We start from the raw sequence: 20838 nt of genomic DNA, 5'->3' as shown, positions 1-20838 counted from the left end.
TGGTCATTCTGGACATTGGATGTGTTAGTACTTTAACTTTCTATATATGCTCTATGTATGAATATTACATCAGAAGTATTCAGTTCCAGCCATCTGTGTATCTTTCCCTCTTTGCAACTTAGAAGACTCCTTGAGTCAGCATCTCTCCTAAAATGTGGCATCCCAAACTGACCTTGATATTCCAATAGAGGTTTGCCCAGGTCAGAGTACGGAAAGACTGTTACCTCCCTAGTCCTGGGTGCTAGAACTTCCTTAAGGTAGCCTAAAAGTGCATCAACTTGCTTGGCTACTGTGTACCTAGCAAGGTTAGAGCATATGAGACAATCTTTGCCTTCAGGGGGGTTAAAATCTTGTTGAGTGGATAAGATTTACAAGAAACAATTATTGGACTTCACAGAAAAGTATAATTATGTTAAATTGTGTGGTGTGATTGTAGGAACTGTAGAGAGAAATCAATACCTTCTGAGTGGAGTAGGGATTTGAGCTATATTTGGAAGGCTAGGTATGAAGGAAGAAGGGGAGGGCATCTTCATAAGCAAAGGGACAGAGATGAGAATATGCATAACATTGCTTAGGATTGTTTATAATTTAAATTAGTGGATAGTAATATCTGAGAGGATGCCCAGAATAGAATAGGTTAATAAACAGAGGAAGATCTGGATTCAAATCCAGTCTCTGACACTTGTTAGCTGTGTGACCATAGACAAGTCACTTAAACTTTCTGAGCCTTAGTTGCCTCTTTTGTACAGTAGGGATAAAAACTGTAGCACCTACCTCATAAGGTTGTTATGGGGCTCAAATGAGATACTTTATGTTAAGTGCTTTGTAAATTTTAACACGCTATGTAGGGGCAGCTAGGTGGCTCAGAGCACTGGTCCTGGAGTTAGGACCTAAATTCAAATCCAGCCTTAGACACTTAATAGCTGTGTGACCCTGGGCAAGTCACTTATCCATATTTGCCTCAGTTTCCTCAGCTAGAAGGTGAGTTGGAGAAGGAAATGGCTAACCACTCTAGTATTCTTGTGTAGAAAACTCCAGATGGGGTCACAGAAAGTTGGACATGATTGAAACGACTCAACCATAGGCACAGGCATAAATTTTGTTTATTAGGAACATAGGGAAAATAATAACTTAGATATATATTTTCGCATATATTCTCATGTACTTCTCCCAACTATACCCTGTTAGTACAAATGCTGTCATCCATGGTCTGCCAACGACATTTTCATTATGAGGCCTCAAGGTCTGGATTCAAATCAGATCTTTTGACATCAACTCCAGTGAGGTAAAAGGGTCGGCGGGGCAGTGGAGGGAGGAGTGTTTGTGATCCTAATGGCAATTATAGGAAAGTGTGGGAAATGTAGAGAGTGATCCTGTAGTTGAGGCTTTTGACTATGTTTTTAAAAACACACGTCTGGAGCTGTATTTTAGGACAAGGTAATGCCAACAAAAGCCATTTCAAGATTAGTGAATCTGTAAATTTTTTGTTTCTATAACTAGGAAAGTAAAAGAGAATATTGAAAAGAAAGCCACTGAAGACAAGGCAGAAAGGGAAGCCGAGCTCTGTCGACTTGAGGAAACAAGGTCACTGGAAGAACAGCCACAGAAGCCGGAAGAGAGCAGGGCCCAAGAACTCCAGCAGCAGGTGTGCTGAACTCTCTGACTACGAGATAACAATAGTCATGTGTACTTCCTAGGGATCCTGCTGTCTACTCTGTGTAGTGCATGTCTTACCTAGTACTTTGTATTTTCAATGGAGCATGTGCTTAGGTTATTTTATACTTACATTACCCAGGAGCCTTAAAAATTAAGCCCTATTTGGAAGTTGTCTCACACTAGTTGTGCCTGGGACCTGATCTGAGCACCAGACTGAAAGAGAAAACTGAAATCATCTGTTTCTCCAAGTATTCTTTAATTATAATAGTTACTGTCTCAGACCCATGAAATTAAGTGCTTATGAAGACATGTATTATAAAGAAGTAAGTGTTTGTTGAAAGAAGGAAGGAAATAGCCTCTTTTCTTGAGCTCATAATCTTGTTGGAGAGACAGGACACTTAGACAACTAGAGAAGAATGCAAGACAATGTAATAAAGAACCAAAATGTGTGGGATAAACTCTAAGTGTTGAGTAGTGTGATCTGGCCAGTAGGAGAAGACTGGGGCTTTACGGGTTGGACGAGATGGGAATTGAGAAGATCGCTGAGGCAGCCTTCTCATTTCATTTAAGTAAGAGAGAAGATCATTTTCAAAGCAGAGATGGGACAAGATGAAAGAGTAGGGTTTTAAATAAAGAGGAAAAGAACATTTCCAAATCATAGTCTCATAGTTTAGAGTACAAAGCCAGCGGCAAAGGTCTAGTCGAAGTTCATTCAACAAATAACATATGTACAATCTATTGCACTGTCCTGAGCACCAGGGGCAAAGCAGAGCTAGCTAAGTTACTCTCCCTACTCTTGAGCTTCCAATCAAGCAGGCAGGCTATAAGGCCATCTGCACACACAGATAAATAGAAAGATGTGTCTAAAAGGAGCATAAAGTACTAGGAGGTGGCATTAGACCTGCAACTTAGAAGAGAAGGTGTGATGGTAAGAGGGAAAGAGGTGGAGATGGGAGTTGCCCAGAACAAGGAGCAAAGACACAAAGGCAAGGAATTCGAGGCCATATTTAGGGAATGGAGAGTATTCTAGTTTGGCTAGAATGCAGCATAAACATTATGAACTTATAATGGGCCAGCCTAATTCCCCTGTCTGGCACTGGGCTCTTAGAGAACTTTTATGCCCAACAATCCACTTCATACCTTTCTCTTCTTAGTCTTAAACCTTGCAAAATGGAATTAGCTGTGTTGTAGAAGTGACATTCACACTGAGAGCCTTTTAAACACTTCTGAGAGATTTAGTAATTTTGGCTCTGATTTACCGTATTAATGGAGAGCTCAGATTTTCTATAAATCTGTTGTATTGGTGTAATAAGAAAGATTTTCCAGTTTTACAGTAAGTACAATAAAAGTTGATTTATCCAGAGTTCTAATAACCCAAACTCTTCTATAACTCCACACTTACAATGCTGTGATAACTGATGTTCTTAATGATGACCCTAGTATCCTACAAGTGCCTGAGGTACCATTTGGAGTCAGAGAAAGATTCAACTGTATTCAGTTGTAAAATTTTAAGATTAGTCACATTTTATCATACTCTCATGTTTTATAGAATTGGTGATCTTGATCTGTGTGTGATACACAAGCACTCTTTGCCCAACAGTATCCCAACCAATGTTATTTTGCCATATTATCGTTGATATATCGTGACCAATGTCCATTCTTAATTTCTTGAAACCTACTTGAAATGAGAAGTCATTTGACTTCTCTGTCACCCAAGGTACTAGTTTGATGGTTGACAGTATGACTTTGGGCTTTTGTTCCAGCAGCATCAACTTCCCCAAGTGTCAGTCTGCTTACAGCTGTTATATTACATATGTAGGATCTACATTGTTCCTATGGAACCATCTGCTCTCCATAGCATTATTTTATCAAATGTTGTGCTCTTGTACAGTAATTCTGTAGTCACCAAAATCGTCAAGTGACCAGATTCCAGAACGCCTCTTCTGCTGCATTTAGTTAAACTGCATGGTGTGTCTTTGATGCTGTTTTCCTGCTTATTATAGAAGGAGGAAGCTGAGGCCAAAGCCCAGGAGGAAGCTGCGAGGCAGAGGCGAGAGCGGGAAAGGATCATGGAGCAGAGTGTGCAGGAGCGTCTGGAGAGGAAAAAGGTCAGGGCAAAGTGTTTTTGTGGAACAATCATTGCTGGGGCCAGCAGGCAAATGCCATGGCCTTGCTCTTCTCACTTTCTTGATGAGATGGCCCTCCATGGGAGGAGATCCTCCTCTCTTCCCTTCCTCCTCCTCTGCACTAGGTAGAATATTGGTAGCTGACTGTGCAGTTGGTGAAGGGGGAGTCATTATAGTGGTACCTCCAGTAATAGAGTCCTCTGGAAATAAAGCCCCTTTTTATAAAAGGGGCTTGGCCATGGAAAGAAACAAGGAAACTTAGCACTTGATGCAAGGGCAGTTTTGATAACAGCTGACGAGAAAGCAGTTATAATGGCTTAGGTATGGGTTTTTTATGGGCAGCCAGGTCTTGGGCCCTGTATTCCAAGGGGTTTCAAGGTCTGGTCCCCTGAGGATGAGGAGAGTAATCCTTGAACCACAGCCTCTCCCTTGGCCTCTGTGTCCTGAGGCAACTGAGTGAGCACCCTGTGCAGGCTGAGAAAGTAGGGGGCCACAATCAGCGTCATCTTGGAGGGGAAGGAGGCTGTGTCACGCCAAAAGAATCCAAGTCCTAGAATGCATTCCTGGATTTCCTTGGTGATTTCTGTGTCTGTTAGTAAAGTTTCTTACACCACAGTGCCTGACATGAGAAAGCATCCTCTAAATTTAAAGAGGCATCTAGGTGCCAGACTTAGAATCAGAAAGACATGAGTTCAAATCTTGCCTCAGATGCTTCTTAGCTTTGCGACCCAAACAGGTCAGCCTCAATTTCCCTGTCTTTAAAATGGGGTTACCTATTCATTCATTCATTCATTCATTTATTATGTATTATTTCTATTTATATTATTATTTATTTATATTTATATATTTTATATATTTATATATATTATATATATAAATACTTTATATATATAAATTTATATATTATTTATATTTATATTATTATTATTTCTAAATAAATTTATTATCTATTATTTCACAATAATAGGTTATTGTGAAAATTAATCAAAAGGCATTATATAGCTGAAATGCTTTGCAAACTTTAAAGCACTCTCCCGGGTGTCCCACAGGTCTTACTGCAGTTGTAAGCTACTTAAGCTTAAAGCTGCACTAAAACTTCCAGTACACCCTGTGTAAATATTCTCTGTTATTGTTAATATGCACGTCTTAGCTGGTGAGATAATTTGAGACTACTTCAAAAATATCACTTCTTATTTATTGGCAATAATCTTTACTTATGCTAAATGATGATCTTTCTGTTCTGCAAAAATTATGTGTGAAATTTATCATTTGATTTGCTAAATCAAAATGAGAAACAAATTGACTGGCATTCAGAGTGCTGTACAATCAGAACAGTAAAGAAGGAAATCAGGGTTCCAGCTTCTTAGGTCATTTGAATTAATTTCACAGAAGAGGACGATGAAACAGCTTGCCAAAAATGATAAATTTAACAACCTCCTGTTTCAGTTTTACCAATTCATTTTTACAGCTGTTTTATAGTTCTGTTTTAGAGATGTATGGTTATATTTTTTTTTCTTCTAATAGAGAATTGAAGAAATTATGAAAAGAACCCGAAAGGTAGAACAGAATTCGGAGCAGGTAAGCTTGTTGGGCGGGGGCTGGGGGTGGGGGTGTGTGTGTGTGTGGGGCTGTTCCTGTTTCTCTTTATCTTCTTATCTCTCAATCAGCTGGGCCAGATTACACATTAACATGCCCCATATTCAGGTGAACTTGACCTACTTGTTATGTCCCATCCATGAACTCTGTCTCCCATCTTTGGGCTGCTTGTCCCACACACCTCAAATGCTCTCTTTCCTCACCTTGACTGCCTCCTACAAGAGAATTTTCCAGCTTCTCCAAGTGGTTCGTATTGCCACTCCCCTCCCCAGAATAATTTTGTATTTGTTTGACATTTTCTTATCCGTGTGCATGTTGCTTCTCCCCAGTAGGGTTAAGCTTTTTATAAGCAAGGAACATCTTAATTCTGTCTTTATATTTCCAATGCCTCGCACCTAATAAGTGCTCACCAAATGCTTATTGAATTAAGCTGAATCAAACAGGTCATCTGAACCTTTCTTGGATCCCGGGTCCCTTTGGCAGTCAGGCTGCTGATGCCTGCTGATGGGCCCCTTCTCAGAAACGTGTTTATAGATGCATCAAGTTCAAAACATGAGATTGCAAAGGAAACCAATGATATTATAATGTAGGTATCAGAATATTAAAAAAGATAAAGGTCATTGATCTCCACTTAAGAACTCCAGCCCTAGAGTTTTAGCTGTCTTGCCATATGAAAACTGTATCAGTACTGCTTTTAAATAGCAGAGTGAAAACGTACTCGAGGTTCACCTTTTTATTCCTTCCCCTGCTTACTTAACTCTGATACTGGGGCAGCTAGATGGTGCAGTGGATAGAGCACCAGTGCAAGAGTCAGGAGGATCTGAGTTCAAATCTCACTTCAGACACTTAACACTGTGTGACCTTGGGCAAGTCACTTCACTCCAATTGTCTCATCCTGGGTCATCTCCAGTCATCCTGATGAATATCTGGTCACTGGATTCAGATGGCTCTGGAGAAGAAGTGAGGCTGGTAACCTGCACAGCCCTCCCTCACTCAAAGTCAAGTGCAAGTCATGTCATCATTTCTCTGATGGCATAGTCTTCTTCAGCAATGAAGGATGAACACACACAACTCTGATAGAAGTGCCTCTGAGATATTGTGGTATGGAAAGTACCACTGGCTTTGGAGTCAGCTGATCTGGCTTGGAATTGAGCTCTGAATCCTCTGATCTCACCATCACCATCTTACAGATAAGGAAACTGAGACTCAGAGAATTGACTTGCCCAGTCTCACAAAGCTGAGAGTCACATCTCAGCCTCTTGATTCTGTGGCATTTCTTTCCATTGCACCATGCTGGCATTCTGAATGAATGAAGTTGTGATGATAGTGGCCACATTACAAAGTGATAGAGCCTTGCAGTGGCCTTCAGAATTGCCTGTTCTTCTACTTGGAAGTCTCTTTTTGTGATGTATGGAAGTTTATGTATGTTTTTCCATTTCTGATTCATAAATATGGTCACCAATATGAAAACTGAAACAAATTACACCAGCCTATTTCTGAAAAGCAATACCCAAGTATAATTGCAGACAGAAAGTGCTACCTCCTAGAGAAACTGAGTACCAGGTGTTTTTCTTTAGGACAGAGGCATCTGCCCTTTTGCCATGGAAAAGTACCTGGCTAGTGTCTCGATGTACATCCCTTTACTGGGTTATTCCCCCTACTTGTGACCAAGCCTAAAATTCCGGGGTTGCTTATCCAGACCGAAACTATCACCTAAGTCCAGCCACTACCATCATGCCTGCTCTCTTGGGACTCATTCAGTGGGCCACATCCTGCCTTCTTCAACTCATAGGTGATTGGACTTCAAATGAAGAAAATACCCAGTTACCTTAGGAAGGTGAACACTAAATAGCAAGGCGTTCCTGAGCCCAGTCTTGTGTTGCTTGGTTACAGAGTGAAGAGAAGTCTAAGAATGAGGCTATCGATGGGGATGCTGCTGATGAAGCAGATGAAGGAAGTTTGGAAATAGCGGACCCACTGGGCATGCCACCATTTACAGGTTAGCTCCTGTAATAATCATTTAGGATGCTGGGGGATGATCGTAATCATCCTAACTCCTGTTCAGAAAGAGCTTTAAGGATTGTGAAGCACTTTCCTCTACTGTGAGGTAGTTGGCAGCAGAGGTGTTATTACCTCCCATTTTACAGATGAGAAAACAGAAGCTGACTGACTTTGAAATGATTTAATAAGTTAAAAGTGAGCTCATAGGATTTTACAGCATGTAAATCCTTTCATGGCTGATAGGATATGAAATTAATATTTGTAAGGTTTGACAAATTGAGTATATGCTACCCAGAGGACAAGGGGAGGGGTTATATCAAGACTGGCCCCTTTTCATGTTCTTTCTCTGTGATCACAAACCAGTTCACCATGGAAGTGTTCAGGGTCTGCGATCTCATGGAAGAAAAGCAGAGGTTCTTTGCCTTCTGTGTCCTGGACCTCTTTGGCAGTCTAGTGAAGCCCTTTTGGGAATTATGTTGTATTCAAAATTTATAACCTAAAGAAATTCGAGATTTCTTTTAGGGGTTAGTGAAAAGATGCAATTTTTGCCCCTGAAGTTCATGGATCCCCTGAAATCTACAGATGTTTTGTGTGTCTGTGGACCTCATGTTAAGAGCCCTTGGTATAAAGGGATGTAGTTGAATTCAGTCTTTTCCCACATTCCATGCAGCAGGGAGAAAATGGGCAGGTGTGTCAGAGGTGTCTTTTGGGGGGTGGGATCAAAAAGGCAATGTTTGTAATTGGCACCCCATTTTGTTTTGGTTCTTGAGGACAGTTCATAGTAACCCTCTTCTGCCTAGTGTACCGCTCACATACCTAAAGAGCATGCCCTGGAGCAGTACTGCTGCCCCTAAGCATAGCTTTAGCTTCCTCATTTTACCTCATAGATTTTATTATATTATGTTATATTATGTTTTATAATAGTTGATCTTGAAACTCAGATGATACGTTGTTCATCTTTTTTTCTTCACAGCCAAGGTCACTGAGATTGACTCGCCTGAGAATGTCAAGACCCTAGGAGGACTTAGTGCTAAGACATTTCCCAAACTGGCTTATACAGAACAAGCTGAAGCTGCAGCCCAAGACCAGGCTGAAGGACTTGTTACCAATGGTGATGAGATGGCCACAGAGCCAGGAAATAGAGATGATCTGCAGATGACTCTGATGATAGACCCTAGGTTAGTTAGCTTTATGGTATACGGTTTTGGTGGAGGTGGGATGGGATGTTTTCTACATAATTATTAATTAACTTCTTTGAATTTATTTTTAAAAGGGGGGAGAGGTCTTGACAATGGTAAATTAGCAAGTGCTGCTTATGGGGAGTTTCTGCAAAGCCTTCAGCTACCACAGACAGTGGGAATGGCAGAGAATTCACCGCAACAACACTTTGTAGTTCTCTGAAGACATAGTTCTGAAAGCTCAGGATTTTGAGTAGTTCTTTGCTCAAATATCCTTCTCTGGAAGCTTCTGTTTGGGATAGAGTCTTTACTTCTTTTCCTGCCCTTCAGAAACAGGGAAAACATAACTTCTCTTTGCCTTCGATCCCCAGGGTCTAGCATAGCTCTTAAAGTCTATAGTGTATAAACTGGAGGTTTGTTGTGAAACATTTTTTTCCCTATTTGTAGTTAGAGTTACACTAGTTAGATCTGATCACTCTGATTTCAGAATATCTAATTAACAATAGTTCTGTAGAATACAATTCTATGCCTGTTACTCTAGTCAGATAAAACAGACAGTAGTCTACTTATCCCTTCACCAGAGTTAGTGACTGGCCACTGAGGCTGTGGGAATTGGAACCAATAGTCCTCACAGCCTCAGAACCTTCACTCCTCCTACCCCTGTCACAACCTCTACTGGGACTAGTTACTGAGGAATTGCCATGCCCCACAGAAATCTCTATCTGCCTCCTTTGCTACAGAGCAACACTCCCAGAAGTCTTTGGAGCTCCCAGGCCTAGCTACAACCCATATACCCTCTTCTTCCATCTCTGTTCCTTTGATAAGCTGAAATTTGTCATTGCCACCCACTTCCCTGCCACAACCCTTAGAGTCCTACAGGTCAGTGCTAGGACTTTGGCAAGGGAGAAATATCTTTGTGGCATCACTAATTAAATTCCAGTTTGCTTTTTCCCATAGAAGCTGTGTTATAAAGGGTCCAGTTTCATTATGGGTTAGATGGGCCTTGGGGTGTTGGTCTAAAAATCAGCCTTCCCCTTTATAATATTCATGGGAATAATCCATTGCATTGTTTCTGCTATTTGTAAGTTGAGGACCATAACTGGACCATAAATTCATATTTTTATATTATTATTGTTGAGAGCCCTTAATGAAAGTTAATCAGAAGGCAAAGTTTTTTTCCAGATAAAGTATTGATATTTGACTAAGCAAGACATTTAATTAAAACATCTTTCTCCAGCCTTTCTGCCAAAGACATGGTTACTCCAAACTTAGAAATTCTGGGTGCTGATGAAACTGAGCACATGTCAAACCTGAATGGAAAATCCAACACATGGACTTTCGAGGAGATTATTGAACTTGGAGTTCATGCCAAAGCCACCAAATTGAATCCCAGCAACACTCCTTCCAAAAGCTGTATTCAAAACTCAAGTGATGCTGCTACATTTGCTTCAGGTCCCAAGCTAGCCTTTGAGGAGGATGCAGTGATGAATTCCTTGGCCACACCCAGAGGAAGCAATTCAGGTAACACAGAGGCTCCTTTGGATAGAAATTTAAGAGTTACCTCTTTCGAATGTAATTGCTCTCTGTGTGTTTTATTGATGATGATAGCTTATGTTTGTATTGGGTCACCTTCACAAAAGTTGTCCTTTAGTGGCTCAGTCCTGATGTCAAGGGAACCCCGAGTTCCCCAAGATTGTGCCTATGGAGCACAAGCTCTGGCAGGGCCTACCAAGCTGGGGAAGCTGTAAGCATAGGCCTTGCAATGGACTTTGTACCTGTCTTTCCAAGGACCAGTCCAGCTAAGATCAGAGAGAGGCTAATGACCAGGTTTGTCACAAAGGGATCATCTTTTCAGCCACAAGTTCCAAAGAAAATATGCCAAGTTGTGGTGAGACCGTGATCTCCAGTGTCCTCCAATAGAGGACATACTGATGAAATCCGGTGGTCTTGAAGTAGAGCACTTTTACATATATTGTCTCCTTTGGTTCCCACAGCAACTGTATGAGATGTGGATTATTATTCTCATTTCACAGATAGGGAAACTGAGGTTTTTTGCCAAAGATCACACAGGAAATAGGTGGCAAAGCTGGGAATAGAACCCAGGACTCTGACTTCTGTCAGTGTTCTTTCTGGCTTCCACATTATAAATGAGCACAGAACAGTGATTGTGAGCTGCTTGCTTTAATTCATTCAGAACATTATTCTTAAGATTTTGTGGGAATGTCTTGATTTCTCTTCTATAAAGAGACTGAAAACATTTGTTAAATGTTAAAATACACAATGCAAAAGAATGATGGTGAAAATGTGTCTTTGGGGTATCCTCTTTCAGCAACACCTCTGTGAATAGGTCTAGTTAAGAAACTGAAGTTTGAAAAGAGGAAAAGATTTTTAACAAAGAAAACCAAGGAGCCTTCTCTTTGATGAAAGAAAACAAGGCTAATAGAAAATGAATTTGTTTGGTTTTTGGAAAGTGTAAGTTTGTACACAGTGGAGGAGACTGAGGTCCTTATGACCCACTGCCTCCTAGGGGAGGCTCCATCAGTGACCAAAGCTTTCCTTCCAGCATCTGTTCTCATTAACATACAAGTTCCTGGTGCTTGTTGGAATAGCCATGATGCTGTTTTGGAAAAGGGGGTTGCTTGCTTTGCATAGTTTGGTGCTTTCCTCCTTCCTTCACCACTCAGGTGCACTCTTAGCAACTCCTTGGCCCAATTTTCAACCTGTACCTTGTGGCCTTTTAGTAATTGTCAAAGGACTCTTCCATATAACTATCCCTAGCAGACTGAGGATCAGCCACCTTCTGCTTGAGAAGTCATGAGAAACATAGCAATTGCATTTTAAAAACAAATATACCAGATCCCAACTGTACCATCATTCACAGTAGAGCAAAATGTAATTATAAATGTACCCCACGATTGGCATTTTGAACACCCAAATTTAGGAAAAAACAAGGTAACAGGGGTCAGTCACAAAGGCTGAATGTTCAGAATATGTAGCCAGTCAAATGATGCTATGGTGGGGCTTAAAAAACTGTGAAATGTGGCAGCATCATGTGTGGTATGTTTATATAAGGGAAGGCTCCCATGGGCTCATCCAAGGGTCATTGGTTGCTGGTAGACCTTTTTTTTTCTTTTTGGTAAGGCAAGCAGGGTTAAGTGATTTGCTCAGGGTTACACAGGCTACTAAGTGTCAAGTGTCTGGCTGGATTTGAACTCAGGGCCTCCTGACCTCATAACTGGTGTTCTGTCCACTGTACTGCCTAGCTGTCCCCTAATAGACCTTTAAAGCAGGAGTTCTTAACCAGTGGCCCATGGACTTAGAAAGGGTCCATGGGTAGATCTGAAGGGATTCATGAATTTGGATAGGGAAAAAAATAACTTCTTGTTTTCACTAAACTCTAACTGAAATTTGGCATTTCCTTCAATTAGTTGAGAACCCAATTCAGAGAAGGGGTTCATAGGGGCCCATTGACTTCAGCAGACTGACTGCCAAAGGGCTCTTTGACATACAAAAAGATTAAGGACCCCCCCTGCCACTCGACTTCTAATACAAGGTTCTTTGTACTCACTACCTGGGCCACAACAACAGCGTTATAATGAGGCTTTTTAAGGGCTGCCAGTAGTCAAATGAAAAGGGAGGACTTTTACACTAGGTTAACTATTATCATTTAGTCTTTCAAGAAGGCTTCTTTATTGGAGCTTTTAATGGGGCTGTATACCCATTAAATCTTAATATATTCATTTAGGCCAATAAAAAATGAATATCTGAAAAATTCTAGTCTTAGCACATCTTAGTGTTAAAAGTGACCTGAGAGCTCCTGCTGGGTGCATTAACCCTCTTGACAGTGTCCTTATATTGGGAAACAATATGGTGTAATGGAAAGACAACCACCCCAGAGCCAGGAAGATCTGGGTTCAAGGCCATCCCTGACTGGCTCTCGGTCCCATGTCAGTTCACTTAACCTTTAAATTTTCCAGGTAGCTCTCTGAAATTAGAAGTTGCAAAGAAGGTGGTAGGAAGAGTCTCATCTGGGAATTCCCAATCCCAATGAATTCCCCCAATATAATATCCCCAACATGAAATCATCCCACTTTTGCTTGAAGGGAGGGAGGAAGGAAACAAATATTTAAGTACCTACAACCATTTTACAGATGAGGAAACTGAGGCAATCCCAGGTCACACATCTTTTAAGTGTCTGAGGTCAGATTTGAACTCATCTCTCAGACTCTAGGCCCTGTTGTCTATCCACTGCATATCCAGTTGCTTCTGAATGCTTCCAGCCAGTGATAGGAAACTCAGTACCCACAAAAAGGTCCCATTTTATTTTTGGACAGTTTTAATTGTTAGGAATTTCTTATGTCAAAGTAAAACTTGCCATTTGTTGTTTGCAGTCTCTGGGGCCAAAGAGAATGAGTTCTAACTCATTTCCTCAGGTGAAAATCTTTCAAGTACCTAAAACATCTCTCCCCGTCCCTCTTGAGTCTACTCTTCTCCTGGCTAAATATCCCTACTTTCTTCAGCTGACCCAATTTGGGTGGCATGGTCCCTGGTGCCCTCAACATCCTGTTTGCTCTTCCCAGAGTAATTTTGGTTTTCTTTCTTAGGGGTATTGCTTTGGCAGCAAAGAGGCTGGAGGGAGGGGGTTGCAAAGGCTGAGGATGAGGAAAAAGGTTTTTTGTAGTACTGAAGTGATAAAGCTGGTGAGAAAGGCATCACATAACCAGAATCCTCCATACTCAGAGTTTTCTCTCACTGTTTTCTCTTTGGACAGATCTCTAAACACTCCGATCCTGGAAGTCACTGGATCCCATCTAAAGATCTTTCTTCAGGAAGCTGCTTCTTGCCTTTACTCCAGTTCAACCCTGTTAAAATTGAGCTCCCAGGAGAAAGAGATACTTCTCCACGTGCACCTTGAGTACTTTCAGGGAGTTATCTAGGTCCTTTTGTGTTTGTTACATTTCCTTTTGGGTTGTGACAGGATTTCCTGGCAAAGTGTTACTTCTGTTTCCTTTAGTAATTTCCTTTAAGCTGTCTCTTGCTTGTTTTATTTTTCCCTTTGACGTATGCAAAGTGATGAGGAAGCATCCAAACTGACTTACAAACTGACTGGTAAATAATGGTTCCTAAGAAGAAAAGAATTTGCTTCCAACCTATTTAAAGCCCCTAAATAACATTCATCCTTTTACTGTTCGACTCTGAAAGATTCACTATCTGGAAAGAGCTTACTAGATCTCTTGGATGGACCCAAGACTGCTCTCAGGAGCGTTGTCACGCTGTGTTTAATATGGACATTCTGGTGGTTTCATAGTTCTTCATATCGTGTTTTGCCATAATTTATGTATCTTTCCTTTCAAGAAAATAGCTTAAGTTGCAGTCTGTATACACACACACACACACACACACACACATACACACACACATACATACATACATACACACACATACACACACTCTCTCTCTCTCTCTCTCTCTCTCTCACTCACTCACACTCACGCTCATATACTCTATTACATTCTGAAATATGAGGCCTGGGGAAGTATTTGTCCTAGATGGTTACAATGTCAGGGTTTTTTTTTTTAACATTTTCCTTTCAAATTGCATATTTATGTCTTTACGGACATATAAGTGTTATTTTCATGTATGTAAAACAGTATCGTGGCCATCGCCATGTGGCATTGGCTTATTAATTCACAGTGATCTTAGACTATCTTTTTTTTTCTTATGTATGTGCTATATATATTCCCTTACCTATTAAAGGCTGCAGTAAGTGCTATTTAACCAAAATTTTCCTGCCTTTCTTTCTATATCAGGAAGGGATGAATCGCTTCTTTTGAAATAGCTGCAAAGAAATTCACCAGTAATCTTAAGCCCATGTAGTACACACACACACACACACACACACACACACACACACACACACACACACACACACACACACACACACTCACACACTCACTCACTCACTCACTCCCACCACCACCCACCCACACATGTAATGGATAAGTGGTTTATGAAAACTGCTTCATCAAATCCTACTTAAACCATTGCCTGATACTTGAGTATGAATTAATCAGCCTAAATGCTAATGAATTTTTTATTGTTGAATCACCAGCTTTTTGAGGCAGAACTGTGTTCCTCTCTCAAACCCGTTCTCGAATGAGGAGCGGGGGGACCCTTATCTTTCCTGATGTCTTAGACCTTTGCCATTCAGACTTCAGAGGAATGGTTGGAGGTGAGAACAGTGCCTTAGGTAGGACTTAGGTAGTACTTTTGTATACTAGCTCTTTCATTCTGGCAGAGACAATCGATTGAAGAAAAAAGATGCAGGTTTTCTTTCTGCACTTAGGTTATTTGTTGAAAAACTGTTACAGCTCTATGTATATATGTTCACTCTACTTTGCAGATGGACATTTGTTATTTTAACAGTTAACATAGTTATTCTGTAAGAATAGTACCATTTCTTAACAAAGTTATGACCAATACATCAGCAAGGTTCAATAAATTAGACTCAAATTCCCTGAGTCTGTAATTGTTGTGTTTTATAACTCTTGGGTATTTACCCTCCCTCTTTCCATGCCTCTTCCTCACCGTTTCTTGCACAGAAAATACAGTGTAAAACAGCAGCATTGTCATTCTCTTCAGTTGGTGTCTTGCATTCATAAGATCCTAGGATATAGAGTTGGAAAGGGACTTTATAGATCATCCATCCTTATTTTATAGAGGAGGGAAAAAAGGCCAAGAGGGCTAGGGACTCAGCCAAAGTCAGGTTAAGTCAGAAGTAGCAGAGCCAGAATTTGGAATTTGATTCGGATTCCATGCTCCAACCTCAGGTTAAGGTCATGCACAATAAAACTTTGTATAGAACTACACATCCAAGATACTTAGAAAATCACTCTGGAAACTTGGTTTGGTTTGAAATTAGATTCTTGATCAAGTATGCATTTGATATGTATATGTATATGTGTATATTTGATATACATATTGATATGTACATCTCTGAAGCCCCTCCTGGCCCCTGGATTCTGGGATTTTCTTTCTAGTGCCCCAGTGCTTTTACTGCTTTTCCCAGTTTAACTCTAGAGTTTTACTTATCGCTCTGAAGTACAGTATTATTTAGTTATTTTTACTATGTGCCCATCTCTAGGGGAGGGAGGAGTCCACAGAAGAAAAGAAAAAGATGAATTTGCCTTAAAAGCTTGATTCTTTGTTTCTAATCTTTTATTATGCTTTTTCCAAAGTAACCCAAATATATCTTTCCTGAGACCCTGTAGGGATAGGGTACTCCCTGCAGTTCCCTTCAGAATGCTAGAGAAATTTGTGTTACTGCTATCCAGATCCAGTAATTTATTGACCAAGTGATGACACTCATTGTCCACTCTGCATAATATAATCATTTATTTGGAAAAAAAGGCATGTTGACCCACAGGGAGGTCAATAATTTGGAAGTCCCCTCAAACTTGCAGCATGTCCAAAAACAAACTCAGGTTTTCCCCTCTAAGCTGACTCCCTAATTCATCCATTCCACTGGATTATACCACCATTATACAATTGTCTCAGGTCAGAAACTTTACCTCTTTCCTCAACCTGTCATACCTTAACCTGTCAGCCACTCTCCTTTGAAGTTGTTGGATTAGGATCCTCATGGGTAGAAGCATAGAGACCTGAATACAGCCATCTGAGTGAGCTCAGTAACCGTGACTGATGTCCGCATGTCAATATATTAGACTTAATGTTGTTTAGATGATTTATTGATGCACTTTGTTTTGACACAGGAATCATTTCCCAAGACCTGGTCTCATACTCCATAGGAACTTCCTTTAAAAAAAGACAAGAAGTGGGAGACTGTGGACGTCCAGGATTGTGTAGGGTACATCAACAGTCAATGCTCTTTTAAGCTATCAGATATTGATAGCTTAAATACTATTATCTGTAGTTTGATTTGTCAGATTTGCTTAGCTTTTTAAAAAATTGTTTATAAAGGAAAGCCTACTGGTAATGGTATGAGTGGTGGTGGAGTGTGTGTGCGTGCGTGTGTGCGTTCATCCTTCATTGCCAAAGAAGACCACACCATCAGAGAAATGATGACATGACTTGCACTTGACTTTGTTTTGAGTGACGGAGGGCTGTGCGGGTCACCAACCTCACTTCTCCTCCATTGACCAGACATTCATCAGGATGACTGTACGTGACCCAGGATGAGGCAATTGGGGTTAAGTGACTTGCCCAAGGTCACACAGCTAGTGAGTGTCAAGTGTCTGAGGTGAGATTTGAACTCAGGTCCTCCTGACTCCTGCACTGGTGCTCTATCCACTGCACTACCTAGCTGCCCTGGAGGATTATATCCAGAAATAACAAATATATGCATACATAAAAGGCATCAAAAAAAATTAAAGGTAGATAAATGAGTACTGAATTTTAGCAAAGACTTTTAATCAGATGGTTTTTGTTGTTCATTATTATACTAATTGTTTTCTAAATGTTGAGTCATCCTTGCATTCCTGATAGAATCCATTTAGGTCATACTGAATTATTTTCTGTAATATTTTTCCTGTGCAGCTAGGTGGTACAGTGCACCTACCTGTTCTTCACCTGGAGTCAGGAAGACTTGAGTTCGGATCCAGCTTCAGAAGCTTACTAGCTGAATAATCCTGGGCAAGTCACCTAACCCTGTTTTTCTCAGTTTTCTCATCTGTTAAATGAACTGGAGAAGGAAATGGCCAACCACTGCAGTATCTTTGCCAAGAAAACTCCGAATGGGTTCCCAGAGAGTCAGCCATGACTGAAATGACTGAATGACATTTTCCCTAGAATTTTATTTAAAATATTTACATCACAGTTTATTAGTCATATTCATTGATAGCTCTTTCCATCATTTGGGCTTCAGTACTATATCTGTCTAATAAAACAAGTTTGGCAGCGTGCTTATTTCTTTAATTATTAAGACTATTTTAGCATAATCACTAATCATTCTTTAAATATTTTGTAGAATTCACTTGTTAATCCATCTGGACCAGGGTTTCTTCTCCCCCTCCCCTCCACCCATCTTTGCTAATTAATTTATGGTTTGTTAATTTCCCCATACCAGTGAATAACAGGTTATATTTATATAGAGCTTTAAGATTTGTAAAGTACTTTACAAATAGTTAAATAATTTTCTCTTCACAACAATCCTGTGAGGGTAGGTGCTATCCCCATTTTATAAATCAGGAAACTGAGGCACAGAAAGGTTAAGCTGATTTGCCAAGAGTTACACAGCTAAGAAGAAGTATCTGAGGCAAGATTGGAACTCAGGTCTCCTTGACTCCAACTCCTGCACTCTTCACTTTGCTACCTAGCTGCCTATGAGTGAAATCAAACCTCCAGTTTCTTTCTCTACTTTTTGTAGCACTTTCTGATAATTATTTTTATTTCTTCTGTTAGTTGTGAATCCATCTTTTTCATTTTTCACTTTGGTAACTTGGATTTTCCTTTTTTAGTTAACTAAATCTTTATTGATTTTGTATATCTTCTCAAAAAAAAAAAAAACCAGCTCTCAGTATTGTTCATTTCTACAATTTTTGTTTCCCATTTTATCAGTTTCTCTAATTGTCAGATTTGGGGAGCTTATTTTAGTTTTTTAATTTTCTTTAATTGCATGCTCAGTTTAATAACTGTCCTCCCTTCTACTTAACTGTGAAACAACTTTATTACTCTAATGATATAGCCTTTAATTCTGAAAACTGTTTTACCTTCATTCCCCAAGTTTTGCAATATTGTATTATCATTCTCTTTTACATGGTTCCTGATTGTTTCTATGATTTGGTATTCAGAAAGTTTTAATTTATTCTCCTTTTAGGTCTGTACTTTTGACTTGTATTCCCTATATTAATTGTTGAATTATGTCATGGACTACAAAACACGTTCATTATTTCTGCCTCTTTGTCTTTGTCCTTTTTTTTTTGTTAACAATTTCTCTGTGTCCTGGTACATGATTTCTTTTTGTAAAGGTAGCATGTGATGCTGAGAAATAGGTATATTCATTAATATTTCTATTCAGAAGATGCCGTTTTTCCAACACTGTTCAGTTCTACATTTTCCTCTTTTTAAAATTTTTGTTCGATTTATTCAGCTCTGGGAGTAACAATTCCATATTCTACAGTTATTGTTACTCTCCGTGCCTTTGGAAGTTCAGTTAGCTTTTCCTTTATGAATTTAGATGTTATGCTATTTGAGGTATGTAAGTTTAATAATGATATTGTCTTATTGTCTATGGTACTTTTATGTATGTTGTCATTTCCATGTTTCTCTCTTGACAGTGTGAATTTTTACTTTTGTTTTGATGACAAAATTGCAACTCCTATTTTTTTAGAATCAGCTAAAACAGGAAACTCTTTTCTAGTGTCATGTTTTCATTCTTTATGTGTTTCTTGTGTGAAGCAATTTTTTCTTGATAGTATGTTTCTGCAATTCACTTCACCTCTATGGGAGCCAGATAGGTCCCAAGGGATCAAGAGGAGAACCTGAGTCAGTGATACATCTGGAAGCAGGACTGTACTGACTACACTTGAAACAGGGAAGAGATGGTGCGATTAGGTGGGAAGGTCTGCCCTTCCCCATGGCCTCTTCTGCTCTTAAGACAGTTCCATCAGCCATTGGGCACTGGGGGAGAGATGCTAACATCAAACTGGAGCTTTGGGGATTAGGTTTCTGGGCTTGCTGGTGGCACAGGCCATAGGCTACACCTCTGCCTGCAGTGAGTAGAGACTCTGCACAGGAAATCCAGGCCTAGAAAGGAGATGCAAGCTGCCTACCAACACTGCAGGGATTATCACTGCTAAGAAATCTTTGGAGTATCAGGTACTGTCAGCTATCCCTAACACAGAGGAATGGTGAGTAAATAGAGAGAAATAGACCTTTCTTCTCATGCTTCGTCTTTCTATTTAAACTCAGAGGTGCGGTGGTTAGGGTCCAGGACACACATATATACTTCTTCCATTTTCCCCTTCTCACAGTCTGAGGGTAGTTTGTGGAAGTTTGAGAAGGATGCCAGGAGACAGTTGGATTAGACTAATTTTAGGTAGGGGCACTGGATTTCTTTCTTTTTTCCTATATACAGCAAGCTGGATGGCCATAGGAAGCTCTTCTCAAGTCTTATGAATGTTCAAGGTTGGGAGTGAAGGGCTGAACCTGAGAGAAGGAAAATTCTAGATAGGGAAGTAATGAGTCATAGATTTTTTAATAATCATTGAATTAAACATTTATTGAGCACCTACTTCGTGCAGGCGCTGTGCTAGGTGATGGCAGAGATAGAAAAATGAAAATGATATAATACCTTTGTCCTCAGGGATGAGCCACAGGTGAATGACTGTACATGTCGATGACTGTCATAGCATTTTATCATTGGGCTAGGGTTGTAGATGAGACAGTGTGGACTTTAAAGATCATCTATTCCCACTCACCCCTCTTGTTTTAAAGATGAGGAAACCAGAGCCTCATGTAGGGTCACCTTTTTCTCTTAACTCCTCAGTGGTTTTAGAAGTTTTTCAAAAATAGTAGGTCTGGGTATGGTGCATACCTATAAATTACATGACCTTCAAGACCGAACTCAAGAGTTCACCTTTATCTATTGATTTGCAGTTCACAAGATGATTTGCTCACAATCCTGTGAGTGAGGCAGGTAGTACAAGTGTTGTTATCCCCATTTTATTGATGGGGAGAAGAGGCAGCATGGTATGGTACATCAGGAAGACCTGGATTCAAGTCCTGGTTTGGACTGGGGATGTTGCACCCAATCATTTCTGCTCCTCAAGCAACTCTCTAAGGTAAGAAGTTAGAGGAGCTGCTGGCCTGGATCAGTGGAGACAGTTTCCACATTAGAAGTTCTTCTCCCACACTCCTAGAAATGTCATGTCTACTTTTTCTCACACACATTGATTTTCCTACTCCAATAATCCTGAGCAGGATTTTATATTTGCCTTCAGGCAAAATGGCCAGAAATTTGCCAGGTTGGTTTTTTTTTTTTTAATGGCCATGAGAGGGGCAAATCTTACTTAGGGAGTTGATCCATTCACCTTTAAGATAATAATTGTTAGATTTGTATTTTATTCCATTTGTTTCCATTCTTTTCTCCTCCTGACTCTCAATTCTGTTTAGATTTTAGCCCCTTACATCCTGTTGTACCTTGATGATCTCTTGTGATTCTGAACCTCAGTCAACATTTTTTCAACAGTAACGTCTCTTGGCCTAGAATTGTTCCTTACTTTTGAAAAGAGCACATATTTACTTTTTGTGTTTCTCATTTG

The 20838-nt window shown here is 40.0% G+C and overlaps 1 protein-coding gene across 2 annotated transcripts in view; it reads left to right on the top strand.

The window, feature by feature from the left end:
• The window catches only part of MAP7D3 (MAP7 domain containing 3), a 75950-nt gene extending 60877 nt beyond the window's left edge, over positions 1 to 15073 (top strand). For both annotated transcript variants that reach the window (XM_072626663.1, XM_072626664.1), the window contains exons 13-19: positions 1501 to 1645; positions 3660 to 3764; positions 5307 to 5360; positions 7272 to 7377; positions 8353 to 8557; positions 9795 to 10078; positions 13329 to 15073. In XM_072626663.1, coding sequence (XP_072482764.1) covers positions 1501 to 1645; positions 3660 to 3764; positions 5307 to 5360; positions 7272 to 7377; positions 8353 to 8557; positions 9795 to 10078; positions 13329 to 13336 — 907 coding nt within the window. In that variant the 3' untranslated portion in view covers positions 13337 to 15073. The remainder of the gene's footprint in view (positions 1 to 1500; positions 1646 to 3659; positions 3765 to 5306; positions 5361 to 7271; positions 7378 to 8352; positions 8558 to 9794; positions 10079 to 13328) is intronic.
• The last annotated feature ends 5765 nt before the right edge of the window (positions 15074 to 20838 follow it).

The sequence above is a fragment of the Notamacropus eugenii genome, chromosome X (assembly GCF_028372415.1).
Source record: "Notamacropus eugenii isolate mMacEug1 chromosome X, mMacEug1.pri_v2, whole genome shotgun sequence".
Taxonomy (NCBI): domain Eukaryota; kingdom Metazoa; phylum Chordata; class Mammalia; order Diprotodontia; family Macropodidae; genus Notamacropus; species Notamacropus eugenii.
This window is presented reverse-complemented; position numbering and strand designations above follow the sequence as displayed.